Below are 22,626 nucleotides of genomic sequence, written 5' to 3'. Positions count from 1 at the left end.
GGATTTTTAATTCTTTGGTTCCTGCTCCTAGCTCTGGAACAAAGGACAATGCCTCTTGTGTTATCTCAACAGGGATTTACATTTTTGTTCTTGAAAATACACTGGTTTTTTAGCCCCCTAGAATGATATTTACATTTTGCTGTTCTAGATACTTTCAATATTTATAGACTCTCTTCAGAGAGAGGCATTTTCCTTAAATAATTTTGCAGTGGTTGACTAAAATGTGAAATGAAGATTTAGGCCCTTAAGTTAAAGAACATTATTCAATTAGTCAAATTTTCAAATTTAGCACCACAATTAAAAAAATAAATTATGTTTTGTCTTGAATCTCTTGATGTATACAGGTGAGAATTCAAGGCAACATGCAAGTCTTTCATTAGTTTTGATGAATGTTACTTAATAAGAATTAGTTTATCCAATCTTTACAATTTCGTATACCAAAATAATGCTTCACACAAAAACTAATTATGAATCTAAGACCTAGTTATTTTGAACCAACCAAGAGTGAAACAAAATTAATAGAGAACATGTGTTTCCCTCTTCAAAAGAGATTTCAGCAGCATATAATATATCTCAGCAAGTAGACCAGCATCCTATAGACCCTTTTATGCAAAGAGTTTTCTTTCCCACTACAGTTAAGTAGCAACATACACTCCTCAAATGTCGATCATTGAATTTATTTAATGTTACACCTGTAGTCCAAATTCATAGTCCCACAGTGATGAGTGACATCTCCCAAAATGGTAACATCTTCTGACATCACCATACTTATAAACGTCTCAGATTGTGCTCCTTCATGCAACAAATAAATAAGGATATGTTTGAATTGCTGGTGTGAGCCACCGCTATTTCGCCAAACTCAATATGAATCCAAACATGCACCAAGGCACTGGTTGGTTAATCAGTCCAATACACAGCAAGAGGACAGTTAATAGTTATTTATTGTATTCCATTGAATCTTTTATGAGTCACTCAGCATGTTGTAGGACAAGAATGTTGAGAATTTGTGATCAGAGTCATCTGCCAAAGTGTATAAACAAATGACAAAGCATCAGAAACTTTGTTTTAATGCCTTCCAAAATAAAGCACACACAAGCAGACCCCTTATTGAGTCCCAATGATCCTCAAATCAACAAACTACTTCCTAGATCTTTCTTCACATAAATCTTAGCCATTTTCTCCCTACATTTAAGAGCGTCTTCCCATTTTCCCTCTCCAATGTAGATGTTTGAAAGAAGAATATATGGAGCATGATCACTAGGATTTAATTCTATAATCTTCATTGCAGATTTTTCTCCAATTTTTGTGTTATTATGATTTCTACAAGCGCCAAGTAATGATCTCCATGCAGATTCACTTCCATCTTTTTGCACTATCTGGTAAGCTTCCTCCAACCTTCCCGCCCGACCATACGCATCAACCAGACACGAAATCATCAATTTACACAAATGCAAAGTTTCTTCTACACACCCTGCATGGCTACAAGCTGACATCAAAGCTAAGAAAGTTACATGATTGGGTGCCACACCATTCTTCTCTAACTTACTGAATACTTCTATGGCTTCTCGTGCTTTTCCATGATGTGCATATCCACAGATCATGGCATTAAAAATTACTTCATTTGGCTCTAATTGTTCGCCGAAAACTTTCTCCGACTCCTTCATGTTCCCACATTTAGCGTACATATCTATAATGGAACTCCCAACATAGACATCGCGGTTGTAACCAGAATTGATAGCAAAAACATGGAGTTGTTTACCCTCACATATAGCTGAAAGTTGAGAGCAAGCTGAAACACAGAGTGGAAGACTATAACTTGTAAAATTGATTCCTTCAGCCAACATGTCTTTACATAACTCTAAAGCTTCGAATTCCATTCCGTTTTGCTTGTAAGTTCCAATAATAGAACTCCATGAACTATCATCTTTCCATACAATGTCAACATAAGCTTTAAATGCATCACTAATTCAAATTTGTCTACACTCAGAGTACATGTGCACTAATGCATTTCCAACCAAAGTATGACGACACACACTTGATTTCACTATAAGTGAATGGATTTGTCTACCTGCAGGTAAATCCGATTCATTCTCACAAGACTTCAAAACAGCAACCAGAGTGGCACCCCCAATTTGCAAAAAGGTTGTTCGGCGAAGCTCTTGCAATAGTTGCATAGAACGAATAGATCCCTGATCTGGCCGAGCTCGAGCCAAGATCATAGAGTTCCATGCTACAATATCTTTTTCTTCAATCCTTCCAAACAACTTTTCCACGTCCCCTAGTTCACCAAAATGGGCATAGAGAGTCAACAACACACTGGCTATAAAACAATCATTCTGATGCCCGTTTTTTATCATTAGGCCATGCACTTGAACACTAGTGTTCAAGTCCTCTATTTCAACACAAGCTTTCAAAGTACTAGATAACACATGCTGATCAAGTTTCATCCTTTCTCTACACATATCCTTGAAAAAATGCACAGCTTCCTCTCCTCTATTATTCATGGTATAGCCTGAAATCATTGAACTCCAAACAAAATTATCCTTCTCCTCCATGGAATCAAAAATCTTCGTGCAAGAACTCACATCCCCACATTTAGCATACAAGTCAACCATAGCACTCTCAACTACAACATCAACTTCAGCACCAAACTTGTACAAAAGCCCATGAATTTGCTTTAACTCTTGCAACAAAGAACAACACTTGAGTAAACTAACAAAGGTACTATTATCTGGCTTCAACCCTTGTACTTCCGACATTTCAGAAAACAACCTTTGCACCATGCAAAAGTCACCAACTTAAGCAAACCCAGAAATCATAACATTCCAAGCAACAGCATCCCTCTCCAACAATTCATCAAAAACACGCCACGCATCCCTTATGTTATTGCCACCTTTAAAGTACATATACACAAGAGAGCTCCAGGAAAATCTGTCTCTTTCAAGGCCACACCGAACAACCAAGCCATGAATCTGCAAACCCACATTCCAAAACTCACGACTCGAACAAGCTCGAAGCAAAACAGAGAAAGTATACTCATTAGGTCTCTCATCCAATGCACACATGTAATTGAACATCTCGAAGGCTTTTGGTACCGACCCATATTTGAGATGCGATGAAATTAACGTCGTCCAAGTGACAATATTTCTGTGAGGCATTTTGTCGAACAGTTGGTGGGCATGGTGAAAGTTTGAAGATTTTGAGTAGAAACTCAAAAGGGTGTTGGCTAAATGAGTTTGTGAAATGCATTGGGTGATTATTAGTTTTGCATGGATTTGATTGCATTGTTTTAGTGTTATGGGTTTTGATTTCTTTGCTAGTGACAACAAAAATGGTTCAAGCTCAGTGTGCAATTTGCTTGCTTCGGAAAGTGCACGCCCAATCATTCCAATAATAAGACACTGCTCATCTCTTCTAATGAGTTTAATTTGTATGCGATGTACGTGTAAAGTTTTTTTACACATTCATCAAATAATGTGTTGTACATTATTTAATGAATGTGACATATCATATACTCCCTTCGTCCCAAAATATAAGTAAAAGTGGGTCAAAAAAACTTGATATATTTGGTTAAAGATTTGGACCAAATACATCGACTTTTGTTGACCAATTTTTATTTATATTTTGAGACAGAGGAGTATTTTTAAACACAATATACGTTGTGCGTTGTTATATTATTGGCCAAATGTGTAAAATAAGTTTACATTAACTATACATATAAATTAAATTCAATAATAATTTACAAATATAACGGTACATGTTATATTCCATTTATTTATGTAAAATGGTGAAATGAATATTTTATTGTGGAACATGGTGTGAATTTTGGTTTTTGAAAACGAATTTATTGGCTTTGAAGAATGGTACTCCTGACTTTAAACTGACGGTCAACATTTTATAGTCCAATGCAAACCAACTTATTAAATGCAATGTAGTACTCCTACTACTACTAAGTAATTTTAATTTAATGTAAATGGTTAAAGTAAATTTTAATTAAATTTTTCGTACGATGTCGATTTACATTACTCGTGAGCTTAGCTCAGTCGATTGAGACATCACATTTTATATGTATGGGTCGGGATTCGAACCCGGACACCCTACTTATTCAACTTATGAGTGAAATTTATAGCTGCTAGACTATTAAAAAAAATTTACAATCCATTTAGCTCAAAAAAATACGATCCATTTAGGTCAAATTGTAATAAAATGGATATGAATCATTTTTTTTTCCTTTGTGAATCAACAACCATTGAATTAAGAAAATAACAAAGGGCTGAACACAAACTACAGGAAGTGATCCAAATTAGTGAAAAATGTTTAGAATGAAGAGACACAACGAAGAAATGTAAATAACACAAAGTTAGACAATTTGTTTCCTTTCCTTGTTTGTTATTGCCTTAGTGATCAATACATACTCAAATAAAATGTATATGAAAATAAATTGTGATGATCAGGGTGTGAACTCAAAACTTCACATAAAATATTCTTCCATTCAAACTATTAAACTATAACAACATCGACAAAGTTAGACAATCTTGTCAACACCATTAAACCAACAAGTGATTCAATTCAAACACTTTACCTGAGCTCTTCTTAAGAAAAATTGTTCGAAAGAATTCGAATTCAAATATTTAATGAAAAACTTTTCAACAAACATTGTTACTTTTTTTCGGTCAATTCCAATTTAATATATTTCACTTCAAATTTATGATAAAAGATAAACATAGATACCAATACACACAAAAAATAATTTTTGAAAGAAAATAAATTTGCAAAAAAAGGTGAAGTAAGCAAGTGAAAGAAGGAAAAGGACTAAAGTACAATAACTGATCCGAAAAGAAACGAAAAAAGCGGAAGATCATGCAAACTTACACTTAAAAGCTCGTTTTTTGCTTCTTCTTTTTTCCCTTTTTTCATCCAATTTCATCATCACATTCATGCTTTCTTCTTCTTCTCCATTTCATGGATTCCTCGCTCACTACCCTTCTTCTCTTCAACAACACCATTCAACCAGGTAACTTCCTAACCCCACCATTCATTACCCATTTTCACTTTTTCAATTTTTTTTCAAACTTTTAATTCAAATGTTAATTTTTTCATTTTTAATTGCAAAAAAATTTGATTTTTTTTGGTGGGTTATTAACAATTTTTGATTTTGTGTTGTTTTTGGTTTTTGGGGTGTAATTGAAAAATTTATAGAGTTGATGAGAAGCGTGCATGTGTACCGTGGTGAATGTGATGGAGAAGAAAGAGAAGTTGAAAGAGAGTTTGTGTTTTCTAAGAATGGTTCTTATGTTGAAATGCAAGCTACTCCAATTCTTAGCTTGTTGAAATCTTTTGTTTCTAAAGAAATTTTTGAAGGGTATACTAATGGAGTGTGGCTTTGTATTTTTGCTTTTCATGCTTATAATACTCCTCCATTTTCTCACATTCCAACCCTTTTGTTGGTTACAAGGTATGTTTATGTACTTGGTTTCTTTCTATTGAATTGGAATTGGTTAATTTTATTTTATTGTTGTGTATTTAGGGTCTGTTTGGATTGACTTATTTGAACTTATCTAATGAGAGAGTAGGTATTTGTGATATTGTCTGTGAGAGCTCCTGGAAACGGCTTATGAAATTTACATAAGCTGTTTTCAACGTAGTTCCATAGTTCACTAGGATAGCTTATGAAAATAACTTATAGCTTACTATCAGAACCGTCTGACTGTATTTTATCTTTTGCAATAGAAATATCTTGTATATAAGCACTTATAAGTTACGTGATAAATAGTTATGTTATAAGTGTTTAATTAAGCTGTTTATCCAAACACGTGTTATGTCTTATGCCCTAGCTAGGTTTGCCGGCTTTAATCAATTATTTTCTAAAATAGCACATGTAGAGCAGTCCCAAATACTGTACTGTGTGCAAATTTAGGTTATGATTTGTAACAGAAGTAGATTTTCTGTTTTTCCTTGAGAGAATAAGACAGGTGACATCTCTTGTGAGAATTAAAAATGAAGTCCCTACACAAGTAACGGTGAATCACTCTACATTGAACAGTTTCTTTTCATAAACATAGAACATTTAAATTCAGATATAAGTAACAGTTCTGTTTGTTAGAGTTTAGGGTTTAGGCTTTAGTAACTGATTTCTTTATGTATGTGGCCATTAATAACTGAGTTTTGAAACTGGATTCGCTACAGTTACGAAAAGCTGCAGTCATTGCAGACTGTGGATGTTTGGCATAGGATGAAGATCAGATGACTTGTATTTCAATTTCATCAAACTCAATTTAAAATACAATTTGAAATACAAGTTGGTCGATTTTCAGCCTACAGTTGTGATTGCGGCTGCTGCAAATGTTGACAGCAGGGATCAATTTTCTAGATCTAATATTATTCTCATAAATTAGCAACAACCCCATCAACGCATGTGAAACTTATTGATACCTTCTTTGCGGAAAAAAAATGCTTTTGGAAAAATCTGTGATGATCAAATTATTGGAAATTCAAAGCACAAGAGAGAGTTCCTCTATTCGCATTTCAGAGCTTTCCATACCGAGGATTGAGGCGACCTCTGGAGGGCAAAATTGGAAAGCTCTGAAATGAGAATAGAGGAACTCACTCTTGTGCTTTGAATTTGCAATAATTTGATCATCACAAATTTTTCCAAATACATTTTTTTTTTCCGCAGAGAAGGTATCAATAAGTTTCACATGTGTTGATAGGGTTGTTGCTAATTTAAGAGGCTAATATTAGATCTAGAAAATTGATCCCTTTGTAACTTTCTTAGTTCATATTTAAATCGTAACATGACAAATAAAACAAAGTTAAGGCTTCGGACTTGAATACATGTTTTCTATATTTATTGTTTGTGCTCAGAAATCATCTAAGCTTAGTGAGTGGTAGCATTGTCATATATCTCACTACCTGTCTTATTATTCTTTAATTTTCAGAAATCCAAAGCTTCAGGCTATTCCAAACTTGCTCAATGATCTCCACATGATATACAAGTTGGTCCCGAAGGAGGAACCCAAAGATACACCAGAGAGCTCTACAGCGGAAGAATCGAAAGGAAACAACAACAATTTTCAGCCACCAAAAAAACTCTTTCCTGTGCTTAATCAGGATCTCAATTGCCTTCCATATGAAGATGATGAGTCTGAGTTACTGGACGACAAGTCTGGGTTATTGGATAACAAGTCTGAGTTACTGGGTGACGAGACAGATTTTGAAAGTTCATCAGGTTCAGAATCAAATGATCTTAGTTACCTAACTGAAAAATCCTCTTTAGCATATAATTCCTTTTTAATAGATGAAATGTATTCTGATAAGAATGAGTTGCGGCAGGAAAACAAAAATTATACATGCTTGAGTTTTATAGGATTGATATTATTTACTCCAACCTTGTATACCGTGTTGCTCCCACTTTTGAATGTTTTATTTCAGCAACTCAATCTTCACTTTATGCACTTAGTTTATAAAAATGGAATTATGCATACAAACAAGTTGTAGTGCGATAAATATGTTGCCAAATGATATGTTTAAACATTTTATATCTAGTCTAGTTGATACATTGAGTGTTTGCAGGTTCGGTAGGAAAGAAAAAGAGGGCAGCCAGTGACATTGTTGCAAAAATAACTTTACCAGATTTGGTCAAGTACTTTGATATGCCAATTGTAGAAGCGTCAAAGAGTCTAAATGTTGGCCTTACTGTTCTAAAAAAAAAGTGCAGAGAATTCGGTATTCCCCGCTGGCCTCACAGGAAGATCAAATCACTTGACAGTCTCATTCATGATCTTCAGGTTCTTCATACTTAGCCTTTTTTTGTTTATTATGACGACTTTACCAATCTCTGTCGAGCAATATATACATTACTGTTTTCAAGAAAACTTCTATCCTGCATTATAGTATTTGGTTGAAATATAAACATGAAAAATAGTATCCGAGGCTTCCTGTCTTTTCTGTACTTTTGTTGTCTGTTCTGTTAGTGTGTGTTTGGATGCGCGGCAAGTTTGATAAAATCACAGCGGCACCGTGATTTTGTTGAAGCTACAAAGAGTTGCGGCAGGAACACAAAAATTATACATGCTTGAGTTTTATAGGATTGATATTATTTACTCCAACCTTGTATACCGTGTTGCTCCCACTTTTGAATGTTTTATTCCAGCAACTCAATCTTCACTTTATGCACTTAGTTTATAAAAATGGAATTATGGATACAAACAAGTTGTAGTGCGATAAATACGTTGCCAAATGATATGTTTAAACATTTTATATCTAGTCTAGTTGATAAATTGAGTATCCGAGGCTTCCTGTCTTTTCTGTACTTTTGTTGTCTGTTCTGTTAGTGTGTGTTTGGATGCGCGGCAAGTTTGATAAAATCACAGCGGCACCGTGATTTTGTTGAAGCTACAAAGAGTAACTTCTGACAAAATCAAAGTGGTTTACTGTGATTCAGCCCGTCTCAAAATGAATCCAAACATGCACTAAAGCCTATAGTATTTGGCCAATAAAATCTATGCATTTGGCCAATAAAATCTTTGCTTTTATGCTTCTATATTAAAGTGAACTCATTCCACAAACGAAAACATACCTGCAGGAAGAGGCGAAACATCAGGACATGGAGGATAAAGCTGCAGCAATGGCAGTGCTAAGGAGGCAAAAGATGTTGGAATGTGAAAAGGAAAACATAGAGAAAATGCCGTTCATGGACATACGAAGTGAGACCAAGAGATTCAGACAAGAAGTTTTCAAGAGAAGGCACAGATCTAGAGTTATGGAAAAACAGAATTCAACAGTAGCAAGCAATTAGCACCTTTTTAGAGTCATCAAACATAGAGAGAAACAAAACCACATTTTGCAAGTTGTAGATCAGAATCAAAACATGTACAACTCTTCTAATTGGTCATTGACCTTTTATAATTTTTGCTTTGGACTTGTATGTGGTTTGCAATGTCTATAGTCAACCTATAGTATCTTTAGAGTTTATTTTGGCTTAAGTGACGAGTTATGACATAAACACTTTTCTAAGTGTTTGGAAGAGCTTATGAATTATCATAAGTTATTTTTGATCTATTTTCTTCAACTCCGAGGAATAGTTTATAGAAACAACTTATAAAGAGTTTATACATTTTTTTTTGTTTATTTCGTATTCGGTTGTAGAAATAGTTTATATATATGCTTACATATAATTAGTGTTTGATGAAGTTATTTATCCGACTCAGAGATGATTAGAAGTTAATTCAACTAGAATAACTTCTGATTAGAAATTCAGGTGTTTTTGGAACACAAGGAACTAAGGTGGTGTTGGATTTTCACTTTTCAGTCATGAAAATTAAAATTGCTCACCATGTACTATGTTAAATTTTTGGTTAAGTACGTACTTTTTCCTTGGCTTTGAATTTTGTTCAGCTTATGTTTGTATCCTACAAAGATGCTTGATGAAGTGTCAAAGTGCACATAAAGGGGTGGCAATGTGGCATGTCATATAGGGAACAAGTAATTTTTTCACGCAATTTCACACTGTGTAAAATCAGGACCGTCCGATCTAATCTGAATGGTTCAGATTGATTTGGACTGATTTTGTATAGATGCAATATGAACAGACCGATCTGAAATGGACAGATGAGATTTAAAACAGCGTGTAACTTTGTGATTTACTACTGCAGGGCATCTTGATCCAGACAAATTATGCCATAAAAAAGTACGCTTCAAAAATTTGCGTCAAAAAAAGTACACTTCTAAAAATGTACTATTTACACTTCTAGTAAGTTTTATTCACACTGAAAATGTACTATTTACACTGCTACTATTTGTACAATTTGAGCTGTTTTTAAGTTCTTAAATTAATAAATTTCAAGTGTTGTTGGGCCTTAATATGGATATCCACTTGGCAGAGCATGAGATGCCCAAAAATAATAAGAGTTATTTTTGCCGCCCTGCTGATTACTCAAATAGTGTCAGTAACTTAAGTAGCGGACGATTTTTTTCCCCAAAATTTCAGTTTTTTACACCAAAGTAACGTATGTGTAAAAATAGGACGCGCGAGTAACCATTAGGGTGACTAAAGTAGCTCTCAAATAATAATGACGTATGTTCCTTTGAAAAGTTTGTGATTTGGTTTTGGTTTGAAAATTTTTTTTTTTTTGAAACAGTAAATTTTATTAGAAAGCCTCAAAAAAAGCATGAAATAAGCCAAGCGAGGGAAATTGATACATAAGAGACAAAATAAAAAACAAGGAGCTAGAAACAAGCTTCCGCACACCAAAACAAGCTTCCGCACACCAAAAGAACCACATCACATCACCTAAAAGAGGTCCATAGCTAAAGGGCACTCCACGGTCTCCAGACCACCAAAGAAGACATCAACTCGACCTACGAAGATGCTACTAGACTCTAACTCCCGATCTCGAATCAAATGCAGCAACAACATTCTACCTCTAGAGATGATCTAAACACATTAACTTCAAGCTATTAAAAACAGGTTTTTCTCTTCCTCCCCCCTACCCCCGATCATTCTCTTATTTTCTGAAATTTTGTTTTTGCCTCTGTGAATAAAGTTCGGAACGTGTATTTCGAACTTCAAGAGGAAGAGAAAAGTTAATTAAAAATTTGGAACAAAAAGGCCCGATCCACTGCATATCGAGGCCTCATTAACTTCTTCCTTTAGGTAACACTATAAGACATACATCTCCTCCTCTTCTCATAGTGACAATGGCTTCATTGTTCCCGAAGTTTTTTCCTGGATCGCACCCTGAGCGGTGTGGTGGCAGTGCGCTACCACCACCCACCCTCCTCCTAAGTCAATTCATTCTTCTCTATGCTTATGCTACCCTCATGTTTTATTTTCACGTTTGTTTGATTTTGCATTTTTTATTTTTGGGTGTCTTCGGAATTTATCTGTTTTATTCTTATGTAATTATGATTTGATTGATGTATAAGTCAGGAGTACGTTTGACGACTAATGTTATATATATTTTTTGATTTTCAATAGTTTTGTATTTTATCTTGATATAGAGCAGTTTTCCTATATGGTGTGTAATTACTCACTATTTAACCATAATGAATGTAATATCTATTTCTTGACAACAACAAAAAACTGTACTATAAAACTACAATATATCCATAAATTATAACTAAATTGACAATCTCAATATTGTTATGTTGAACGCCTTCATCTTGTTGGAGAACAAGCACACACACACTTTGTGTTATTGAAGAAGAAGAGAATTTAGGGAGAAAGAAAAGAGTTTTATTGATTAGAGAATATGAGAAAAAGTTATTTACACACTTTGTTTTAACTCCTACTTATAGAAAACAAAAGATAGGTGGTTAACTTGATAAACAAGTAACCAACTAACCAACTACTAACTAACCAGTTAGTTACAACCAACTAACTTGAAATGAAACTAACTTTTTAAACTAGGTTTAAACAATTACAAAACAACACACCTAACTTTAAATTTGAGATCCGACAGTTATATGTAAGTTTCATTAGTGTTTATCACTTTGTCTACGTATAATATAAAACTATAAAATAATTGTTAATATTTTTTGTATTTTTTTTATGCTTATTATATTCATACTTTTAGTATTATTTTATTGTTGGTTAAAGATATTATTTTTTTATACTACCACTACCATGTTCATACTCTATTGTTTTAAGGTTGCGCTCAGTGTCATATAGTTTTGTTTTAAGCATGCGAATGCTTTTCAAGATAAAGGAATTTTGAATTGATTTACTTTTAATCAAGAAAGGAATGTTGTATTTAATTTAATTATTATATGGGAATCTACATATACATGCTCTCATCAGATTTGGATAGCAAGTTAGGTAAAAAAGTTGGCATTGCTTTACTTAATAATCTTTTAATATAATATTCCATTTTATTTAGTAAAAAAATAAACGTGAATGTTTCATACAAAAATATATTCAACTACAGGTTGTTGTTCCTATCCAGCTTCACATGCTCAATTAAAAAATGCATTTGAATTGATGATATCCATATCTTAGAAGATTTTATTTTATAAGCTGGACAAAAGAATGTTCAACAATGTTTTAAAGATGTCTTCTATATGAAATTAGATTAAGTGCAATTAGAATCTTAGAACCGTCCAATTTTATCATTTTTTTATATAGATTTATTAGATTGAAATTTGAACTGTTTACGAATTAAATTATTTTTGAGCTTATGTAGACAGCTTATGCAATAGTATAAATTAGGTTTTATGCTATTTTATAAGTTCACATTAATTAGTGAAAATTGTATTTTCATAAATTATTTTATCATAAACTATCTTGACAAATTTATAATAATAAATAAAAATTTATTTATTTACATAAAATATATTGCATAAGCTAAAAAATAACGTAATTCAAACGGGCCTTTATCTTTTATCAAAAAGATACAGTCTCGTCAACCGCATAACTGCACCTATTTTCGAACATCAAACTCAATCCATTATATATGACGTAATCAAAGTTGTTTTCCATAAACAAATTGACTTGATAATTAAATGACTTCATTGACATAATCCAAGTAGTTTTCCATGAACAAATAATTGAGTTAATAACTAGATGACTTCATTGATCAAGCAAATATAAGTCAAATCCATTTTATGTATGTATCGTTAAATTTGAGGATTCTCTTTTGACAACAAGATGGAGTACATCATGTTTAATTAGGACCAAACTAACATTGACCACAGGATGTTAAATTGGTGTACATGAACACTTTGAATTGAAGGGAAACAAAAAATAATTCAAAATTGCCATAAGTTAATTAATTTCTACTCTTTGTACCAAAAGAAGATAAATTTTGTTTTTATCAAAATTGTACCCCCAAAAACTAATGAAAATATAAACCATTAAATTTAGTCTAATGGTGAGAAATTCAGGTAGTATGAATGAGGTCCTGAATTCGATCATCTCCATTATTATAAATAAAAAATAAATTAATGAAAATATACAGAATCACACGTCAAAATAATCATATTAGATTTGACTTGCCTCATACATAATAATTAGTACCACACAATATGAAAAGTGAAAACATTATTAATTTATATGGGAATGAATGGAAGCTCCCAAATTCAGCAATACATAATAATTAACCACACAAACATACAATACATATGTTATTATTATAAAGCACAAATGCACACTTGATATATTATTAAAAACACGTACAAACATATATATAATTTAAAATCAAATAGAGATACTATTGGGAATTCCTCTGAAGGTTAAGCCATTATCACTAGAACGTTGGAGCAAAGTGTAAGGCAATGCGACCGGTCCAGTTCGATTTTTGAAATCGGGATCTTTGTTTCTCTCGGTAATTTCTTGTTCAATTTTCGACAAGTTATTTCCGAAGTTTTGAAATGCTTGTAATGCCTTTGAATCAGATGTCCAAAACTTAGAATCCCTGTCTCCAAGGTAGATCTCATCAGAAGCATGTCTTGACAATATCTCAATGACAGAAAGATCAACAAGGGTTTCATATTTTGGAGTAATTGTTCTCAAATATGCTTTTTGAGGATTTTTCACCATCTCATCATAATGCGGAGTTCCTTTCTCGGGGATCAATCTTCTACTAAGTGTTGGACGGTTCAGAATAAAACCTCCGTAAGGATATTGTCCAAAATTAACAGCCGCATGAAGAGCAGAAGCAGTCCATATGATAATGGAACATGATTGAATTAAATCTTTAATATTTTGCATCTTAGGCCACCATGTCTTGTCTTTCAAGTCACCATGACCCTTTTCCACAACTTCCTTCCACCAACTTTGTAGTTCCGCGTCTTTTTGCACTACCTCGTCAGTTGGATAATACAACGAGACATAGTCTTCGACCCATGTCTTAATAGCATCCCATATCTCTAGTCCATCAACTGCATAAGGGTAATCTTCTATCACAAGACGAACGCCATGTGGAGAAGATGGATCCTCTACTGCCAATCCTCTATATATATATATCAAACGAACAATTTGTTATCGATATGAATCCAAATTAGATCGACGATCTTAGCTAGATTATTGGTGGAAAATTACCTCTTGATAAGATCAGCTGGTAATGCTTGATCAGTGAAAACCCAATTCTTGTATACTGCTGAAGATATCTCAACAGAATTTGGGCCAGGCAAAAATGATTGCTCTATAATTCCATCAGCATTGATTAGAGCATTTCGAGCAAGTCCATTGATATTTATTGTGTCTCGAAAGTGAGGATCTAACAACTTATTAATTGGGTGAAGCACACTAAGTTGTCTATTTGTTGCTATGATGAATGGTTCAACCACTGCATGAGTATTCAACCTATATATAGTAACCAATGCAAAAAAAATTAAAATAGTATTAATACTAATAGAGACGAACGGAATTTTAGCAGGGAACAGCATGAAACTGTGTGATTTTTCTACAACAGTCAATTTAAATCCTAAAGTTTGTATATATATATAAATGTGACAATTATTATGAGACAGGAAAAACGGTAAATTAAGCTGGTAAGGGATCATACCAGTGGCTCACAAGTTGATGGTAGCATGAGTCATTAACAATTACATGAGCTTTGGCCAATAGCCAAATTGTACTATCAACACCTTGGTCTGCAGGCAAGATAACTTTACTTTCAGCACCAAATTGAACTCCATTAGGGTGTGGTAAACTTAATTCAATGACTAATGGCTTTAAAGTTCCATCATCTTTTAAGAAAAGGATTGTCCTTGTGGCATAAGCTTTGTTAGTTTTGTTTATCTTCTCCAAATAAGGCATGAATGCATCATGATAATCTAAGATGAATAATCTTTGACCATTAAGTGCCTGTTCCACATGTATGTATATATAATTAATTTCAATCACTTGGTTTAATCATAAGCTAGTGACTTTTTAATTCAAACATGTTTATATCATTACCTTTTCTACTGTGAGCCCACCTAGGTTAATCTCCAAGTGTTCTTTTGTTAGTGTACTAGTTTGATCACCATAGAGTGCAGTATCCAATGTGCTTTTTGGTGGAAACTCCTGTAAAATAATAATTAAATACAATGATAGATAAAAAAATATATTATTGGGCCATAAAAAAAACACTACTAAAAATAATTAAAATGTTATAAAAATAAAAAAAAAAGGACTAAATTGTTATTGAAAAGTTAAAGGACTAAAAATGTAATTTTGCCTTTCATTTACTTTTTTTGACGCAATAATACATTAAGCTTACTTTTAGTAGGCGAATCACACAAGGGTTTACACCGGCAATCATTTCTCTTCCAAATTCTTCATCAGTCATCCACGCAGATTTGCTAACTATAAAAATAATAAAGAAATGAATTATTATACATCGTATTAATTAATTTTCTTATTGCTACTTAAAATTATGCTAATATAGGTATGTAATATTGTAGCTTATTTTTTTTCCTCCAAATAGTCTATTTTGAATTCGAACTCGACTCCTGCATTTCTACCGGCTGATAGTTCAATTAGGATGAACAAGGTACCTTTGATTACATGAGGTGGTGGAAACTTGAGGACTTGTTCACCATCCTCAGTGCGGAAAATTTCCTTAAGAACGGGTAAGGGGCTAATTTGGCTAAGTATATGTGTAGGAAGTTCAATTCCACCTTCATACAGGTCACATACTTCATCAAAACTATCAAACTCGTTTGGTGTGAAATTCGAATCGAAAATTACAGATTTAAACAAAGGCAAGACATTTTGAGACAATGATTTTATTCCATATGTAAGGAAGTCAGAAGACTTCAAGTGTCCGAAATTTTCATCTCTTGGAACATATATCACCCCTGGTTTCTCGCTTTTAGGATCTGTTAACAAAAAACATATTATTAAATTAAACACTGACCATTATGCTATTTGACAAATAAATAAAAATAAAATATCATTATAAAAAATATAAAACAAACCACAAACCTTTTTTGGTTGGTTTTCTACCACTTCTAACTCTTCGAGGGTATGGATAAGTGTTAGACCCTCCAAGTATTGGACGTGCAAGCTTGGCATCTTCATCTGGATCACCCAGATCATTATAAACATCATAATCATAAACTCTTTCCCATTCTTTTCGTAGCCCAGTACCATCTCCTCTTAGACTTTTCAATTCTTCTTGTCTATAGTAGACTAGTGGAGCCGGTGTTTGACTTAAAAGATATGTCTGTAACAAATTCAATTAAAATTTAATTAGGGTTTATAATTCATATCGAAATCGGTAAACATATTTAACCCTTAATTAAGATTTTAGAGCTTACATCATTGGAAAAGAAGATGCGATCAGTTTTGTAACTTTTGAAGTTGTAAACCCATGAGTTACAAACAAATTGAACAGAATTATGATTGGGAATGTCATCAAAAGTGACACTAACAAGGAAGAACTCATCTTGAGTATAATTCCTAAAGGAAAATGCACCAGGAATTCCAAAATCAGCATCCCAATCAAAATGAATACTAAATGCATCTTGTCTTGCTCCCAAGGTTGGTAGAGTTGGGAGATATTTCTCCAAAAATACTTCCTTTCCAATTAACCCCTTTCCACTAGCTACAAAAATCAAACATTCCAATAAATAAATAAATAAATTTAAATGATAAGGAATATAATCATTAATTAAAAAAGGGTCACCTGTATAAATAATATTCAAGTCTCAAGCATATAAAAACGGTTACTTGTATGAATAGTCATTAAAAAAAGTCTCACTTGTATAAATAAATTATTAAGGAAAATGTTAACTTGTGCCCTTAAGATACATGTTAAGGAAGCAAAAATAAAAATTATTAAATGTTAATTTGTGCATTTTGACTTTTGAAGCATTAAATTTCTTGTATCATTAAATGTTGAATTACTATTTTGGTATATCTTATCATGTGCCCTAAGGGCACATGTTAACAAGACCGGGCACTTGTATAAATATTAAATACATCGAATAAAATAAATTGCAAGTAGGTTACATGTATCGGCCACTAGCTAGGACTCCTATTAGATAATTTATTTATCCAAAAATTATTATATTATATATTTTTCCCTTTAAACCTATCATTTTTATGGAAATGGGCTTTAATAATTTAAAATTTGATCCAAAAAATAGATAAATTTTGATTAATGACTTTTTCATGTTTAGATTCGAATTTAAATTATTCCGAGCTATATATATATATATATACTAGCTAGTATCGTTGTAACATCTTGCATTAATATATTGTTTCAATTTTATTAGTCGTACTTGATTTTTAATATGAAGGTGGGGTGAGTTATCTAGCATACTAAAAATTTGGAGAATGAGTTGAATAATTGTAAATAACTAGGTGGAGAGAACAAACCATCGGTCTTGGTAGCACTGATCAACCGCATGGCGACGTTCCGGCCTAAGAAGGCAGTAGTACCGTCAACTATTCCGCCCACCACATCGGCGGCTGCATCCAATATTCCCCCGGCAACTTCAAGAAGTCCGGCACTCTTGATGGACGTTACATCGTTGAAGTCCAAAACATTTTTGGGCATCAACACCACAGTGCCCTTGATCTTTTGGCTATGGTTCTTATCAAACATTCCAAACATCTTTGTTGACTCTCTTTCTAAATCAAAAGTATTTGATATGTAATAGGAGAAAAATAAGCTTAAGGATTGTTGTGTTAGACTCTCAAGAAGGCAAGGTATTTATAGATGGTGATTGGTGTGAGAGAATGAAATTATAATCATGCTTGCAAGTGTATGTTCAAATGGATAATAATTTTTTAGTGTCATCACATGTCAAACGTGAAAAGTATTAAAACATGCATTATAATATGAAATGGATTTTTTAATATATACATCATTGTTGTCATCGATCCACTATTCCACTATATAATATTATGTATACTTTGTCAAAAGAAAAAAAATATTATGTATATTAAATTGTAAGCTGTACAAAAAAAAATTAAATTTTTATAAATTTAATGGGTTATACTAACAAGTATAGTAAGATCACGGATATAAATAATAGAAATTTTGTATTAAGAATGACAAATTTTAAGTTGAATATAATATTTTTTTGGTATTTTTTAACTTAAAAATTTCTATATTTGTTTTTTTAACAGATGTCTTAAGGACATTCTTTGCTATTTTTCTTATACTTTTTCTTTTGTTTTTTTTGGGTACAATTCCTAATTTTATTTTTTTTTTACAATAATTGAGATCGAACTCAGGAATGTATTACCCAAATCCCTTACCACTAGACCAAATTAGTGGCTTGGTACAATTCCTAATTCTATTGACATGCACTATAAATGTTTATTTCTTATCCGTTAGCTTTTGAAAATTCATATTATTTTTTAATTTATTTTTTTGTTTTGTTCTTACATTTTTGTTTTGGAGTAAAAACACGCACATTTTTCTTTGATAGATGATAAAGAAAAAGAAAGAAATGAGTACAAGAAAGATTGAGAGAGACATGGATAGAGTTTTCATTTCTTTACAAAAAGAATATTCACAAAAAAACTACTCATTTTTTATTCAAGATCAAAATTTGAAGATAATTAAAGATTTGTGGAAAATGTCAAAAAGCTATTAACGACACATCTCTGACGATGCCAGCTATGATCCAATGATTCTAAATGAAAATATGACAAATAAGGTTTATTTCCATTTTAAAACTTGTCAATTTTATTTTCAAAATGTAAGAAAGTCTGGAGATTAAAAAGTGAAAAATCTAATTTTTTTATATTTTTGAAACATGCACTCTTATACAGTTATACCAGATTTTTTATTTTTATTTTTTTTTGAGTTTTTTTTTCTTATTTAAAAAAAAACACTAATAAGCCATAAAGACATAGTGGGAAACCAAATGATAACCCATATTACATATTGTAAACAAATGTTTTAGAAGAAAGAGAAATCTCAAATACTAGGGATAACTTTTGTTTTTTTTTTTTTAAGAAGTTAAATTAGCTCACCTAAATTGACACCAGAGAGAATCGAAACTTTAAGGAGGAGTACACTTCCAGGTCTCAAACCAATACTACCAGACCAACCCAAGTGAATTAATACTAGGGATAACTTTTTAGCAAAGAAAAAAAATACAGATAAGAATGTCAATAATTAACAAAAAGAAAGTAAAATTAAGAGTTCCAAAATATAAAATTATAGGCTGAACTCTAGATTACAAAAGTTTCTTTCCTATAGAAACTTGGAACATGAGAGTTAATAAAATAGGCTAAATTGTATTTTTGACCCCCTATATTTCAGAAAGTTATAATTTTGGTCTCTATGTTTCAAAATAACAGTTTTGGCCCCCTAAGTTTAGTTTTTCTGGTGTCAATTTTTTTTTTTGTCATCAATTGTTTTCACTTGAGATACATGATCTAATTTTAATCTTAACACATCATCACACAGAAAACTAATGGAGGAAATAATCCTCTTATGGCAAAAGAGGTAGCTCTCTTATGGATGCGATTAAGGTATGTTTCCTCAGCGTGAGGTTCAGATTTGATAACTTAACTATTTTCAAAGCCATGAATGATAATATAGTCCTAGAACGGGGGTGTGGTCTTACTTCCATTTTTTAAAAACTAGATGGCTGCCCGTGCGTTGCACGGGTTTGACGGAACACCATTTATATGTCAATAATGGATGTTGTTGATCAAGGTAAATCTTTTATTTACAAGTAAAAGGAATGTTGAGTTGCTCACAATCAAGTATTTTGATGATGTGGCACTCTATAAGAAAAGTTTACAATCTCTATTAAAAAACATTTTCATCATTTCCTTTAATTAAATCATTTTAATTTTAATTATCTTTAATTAAATCATTTTAATTTTAATTATCAATATCTCAAATTATCACTATATAACCTTTTCATCATCTCCTTTAATTAAATCATTTTAATTTTAATTATCTTTAATTAAATCATTTTTATTTTAATTATCAATATATCAAATTATCACTATATAACTTCTTACAAGGGACCAACTAACTAAAATGAAAAATTATTAAATTAAAATGGACCAACTAATATATAAGATTTATATAACCACAAAATATTCATGACTATTGGAATTCTTTCAATACTAATAAAAAAGGAATCATTATATTTCAAGCAAGTGAGTCACTTTGATATTTCAAACCTCTTTGATCAATCCCTTAAAGAACTGAATTTAATAATAAAAAAAATGTGTGTCTCTCTTGCTTGAAATATATTCTTTCAATACTAAATGAATTAAAAAGGGATCATTCTTCATTACTTATATTGTTTAGAAGGGATTGCTTGAAACCAAAGGGATCATACTTCTACTTAGCCTAATGAATTAAAAGGGATCATACTTCTAATTTTATGACTCTACTTAGACATATAAGTTATTGTGATGATGTGACACTCTATAAGAAAAGTCTACAATCTTTATTAAAACCTTTTCATATTTCATATAATAGAGTTACTCTAATAATAAATAATAAACAATAATAATATATTAAAAAAAAAAACTAACACAATTTATTGTTGTTGAATTGAGACAAAAATGAATTGCAAGTAATGAAAGGTGGAATGATGCATCATGTTATTGTTTTAATTGCATTGCAATATCTTATTAAAATATATATTGTATGTTACAATTTCCTATTAATGCAATTGAAAACAAAGAATTCTTGGAGACACTAATATTGAATATGTAAATTTAGCTAATTATCAAATACAAGCTCTATATAAAGTTAACCCAAAAGCTAATTATCACCACCACCATACCAGGAAGTCTACCTTCTATGTTTTAACAAAATTTTAATTTATCTATCTCATGGCAAAAACTCTATGGTTTCTTTGTCTAACATCTCCATGAGAAAAAGTTATGCATCTTCACCTTCCATATCTTAAAGTTACACATTATAGTGTCTTGAATTGATTTAAAAGCTATTGTGTGCATATATATAGTTACATCATAAGTATATTGGTTTTTGTCCTTGGTATGTGATGGTATCTAACCTCTTAGAATATCAGGTATTTCTACATGTGATTGATTAAGAAATTGATATACATATATGTGATAGTTGCCTATTAATATGTTTGTAAATTGAAATTTTTCTATTACTCTGAGTTTAGAACATCTCTAATCATTTTTTTATTTCTTTTTTAGGTTGGATATTTTTTTAAATATCAACCGGTGTTTTGTTCGATGATTAATTAAACTTTGAGTTGAATCGATTAATATGAATATGACTATTTTTTCATGTGAAGGAGGAGAACAAGATAAAACATACTTATATTTTTGCTTATGTTGCATCCTTGCTCCTTATCAAGCCTATGAAATGACACCTTATGTAAGGATGTGTATTTAACTCTAATGGCAGTTTGTAAACCATCATTTTTTTTATTGATATAATGTTTGTAATTAGACAACTTTTCTTTTTCATTTATTATTTTATTAGTCTAATGTTTTAGCTTATTTGTTTCTTATTTTCTTTTTCATTTATTATTTTATATAAGGTAAAAGATTTGTATAAAAAATTGTTGATTAATGGGAATATAATTAATTATTTTCATGTGAATAAGTTGAAGAGGATAAAAGAGACTTTTATTTATTGATTTTGAAGTGCCTTAAAATTTATATAGATCGAGGGTATATTGATGTTGGAGGAATTCAATTAAAAGAGGACAATCCAAATAATTTAGAAATATAAATATGTGTCTCATTTTTAAATACTATATTGTCTACAATGTGTATGTGATCTACTTGATCTCGATCAAGAGAAATATAGAAACAAAAACAAAGTAGAAATTAAAATAAGTTTGTTTTTTTTTTTTTTTTGTAGTTGACACTCAAGTCATGCGGTTCTTATAATTGTAATACATGCAAGAAGTTATATTGATTCAAATTGACTTAGAGGTTGTCCAAATATATAATCTTCATGCATTTATCGTATAACACTTGCCTAAATCTGGATGGTTCAATATGAGTATATATGAATTTTAATGGACGGTCCTATTTTAATCTACGCATGCCATCTTATTCTTACAACCATAAAATAAATCGATGAAAAGAATTGTGCTAAAAACATGTTAGTTTAGAAATTGTGCTAAATACTTTTTCCTCCCACTTAGAATTGTACTAAAAACTTTCTAAATTAAATTAAAAAAAGACAAAAATTATTAAATAAAAATTGTTGATGCTCATTTGTCAAAATAAATTTTAGAAATTATTAAAACCGTAGATGTTAAAATATATTTACATATATTTAGAAAATATAATCACACATATATTTAAACATATTTACACACAACTAAAATTCACCAATAATTCAAAAATTATTAATTTAATTTACATAATAATATAACTTTTTGGATAAATTAAGTACATATTCTAAAAGAATGTTTACGTTACGGCTGAAAATAAAATAGTGGAATATTTATAAGAATAAGATGACATTTTTTTAAGCAAATAAGAAGATGACACATGTTAAATCTTAAATTCATCTATAAGACTTTCTTTACCTTAACCAAAATTCAAATATATAAAATCTTCGTCCAAACTTATATATTGACAACAATAAATATTCAAGTTTATATAATATAATAAGAAAATAAATGTTCAAGAAAATATTAAATAAGAGGGACAAAAACTAACAATAATTTTGAAGAGACACAAACCTCACCAAGAAAAAGAAAAACAAACAA

General features: G+C 31.3%; 2 protein-coding genes and 1 pseudogene across 2 annotated transcripts; 1 reads left to right on the top strand and 2 right to left on the bottom strand.

Annotated features, from left to right (window-relative positions):
* Window positions 1-294: 294 nt before the first annotated feature.
* Window positions 295-3,424, bottom strand: LOC123906903 (annotated as a pseudogene).
* A 1,384-nt stretch (window positions 3,425-4,808) lies between these two features.
* Window positions 4,809-9,134, top strand: LOC123908472 (protein RKD5). Its single transcript, XM_045959122.1, has 5 exons — window positions 4,809-5,014; window positions 5,200-5,455; window positions 6,939-7,228; window positions 7,573-7,787; window positions 8,585-9,134. Exons 1-5 carry the CDS (start codon window positions 4,963-4,965, stop codon window positions 8,795-8,797), a joined length of 1,026 nt encoding a protein of 341 aa, XP_045815078.1. The 5' UTR covers window positions 4,809-4,962; the 3' UTR covers window positions 8,798-9,134.
* A 3,890-nt stretch (window positions 9,135-13,024) lies between these two features.
* LOC123909569 (seed linoleate 9S-lipoxygenase-like) lies at window positions 13,025-17,727 on the bottom strand. Its single transcript, XM_045960426.1, has 9 exons — window positions 17,309-17,727; window positions 16,246-16,532; window positions 15,911-16,151; window positions 15,481-15,804; window positions 15,204-15,289; window positions 14,900-15,007; window positions 14,505-14,806; window positions 14,039-14,302; window positions 13,025-13,949 (listed from the first exon to the last, which is right to left on the bottom strand). The coding sequence occupies exons 1-9, from the start codon at window positions 17,544-17,546 to the stop codon at window positions 13,196-13,198; spliced, it is 2,604 nt and encodes an 867-aa protein (XP_045816382.1). The 5' UTR covers window positions 17,547-17,727; the 3' UTR covers window positions 13,025-13,195.
* Window positions 17,728-22,626: the final 4,899 nt, after the last annotated feature.

Source organism: Trifolium pratense, linkage group LG2 (assembly GCF_020283565.1).
Source record: "Trifolium pratense cultivar HEN17-A07 linkage group LG2, ARS_RC_1.1, whole genome shotgun sequence".
NCBI classification, from domain to species: domain Eukaryota; kingdom Viridiplantae; phylum Streptophyta; class Magnoliopsida; order Fabales; family Fabaceae; genus Trifolium; species Trifolium pratense.
The sequence above is the reverse complement of the archived record's forward strand: the minus strand, read 5'-3'. Positions and strand labels throughout refer to the sequence as shown.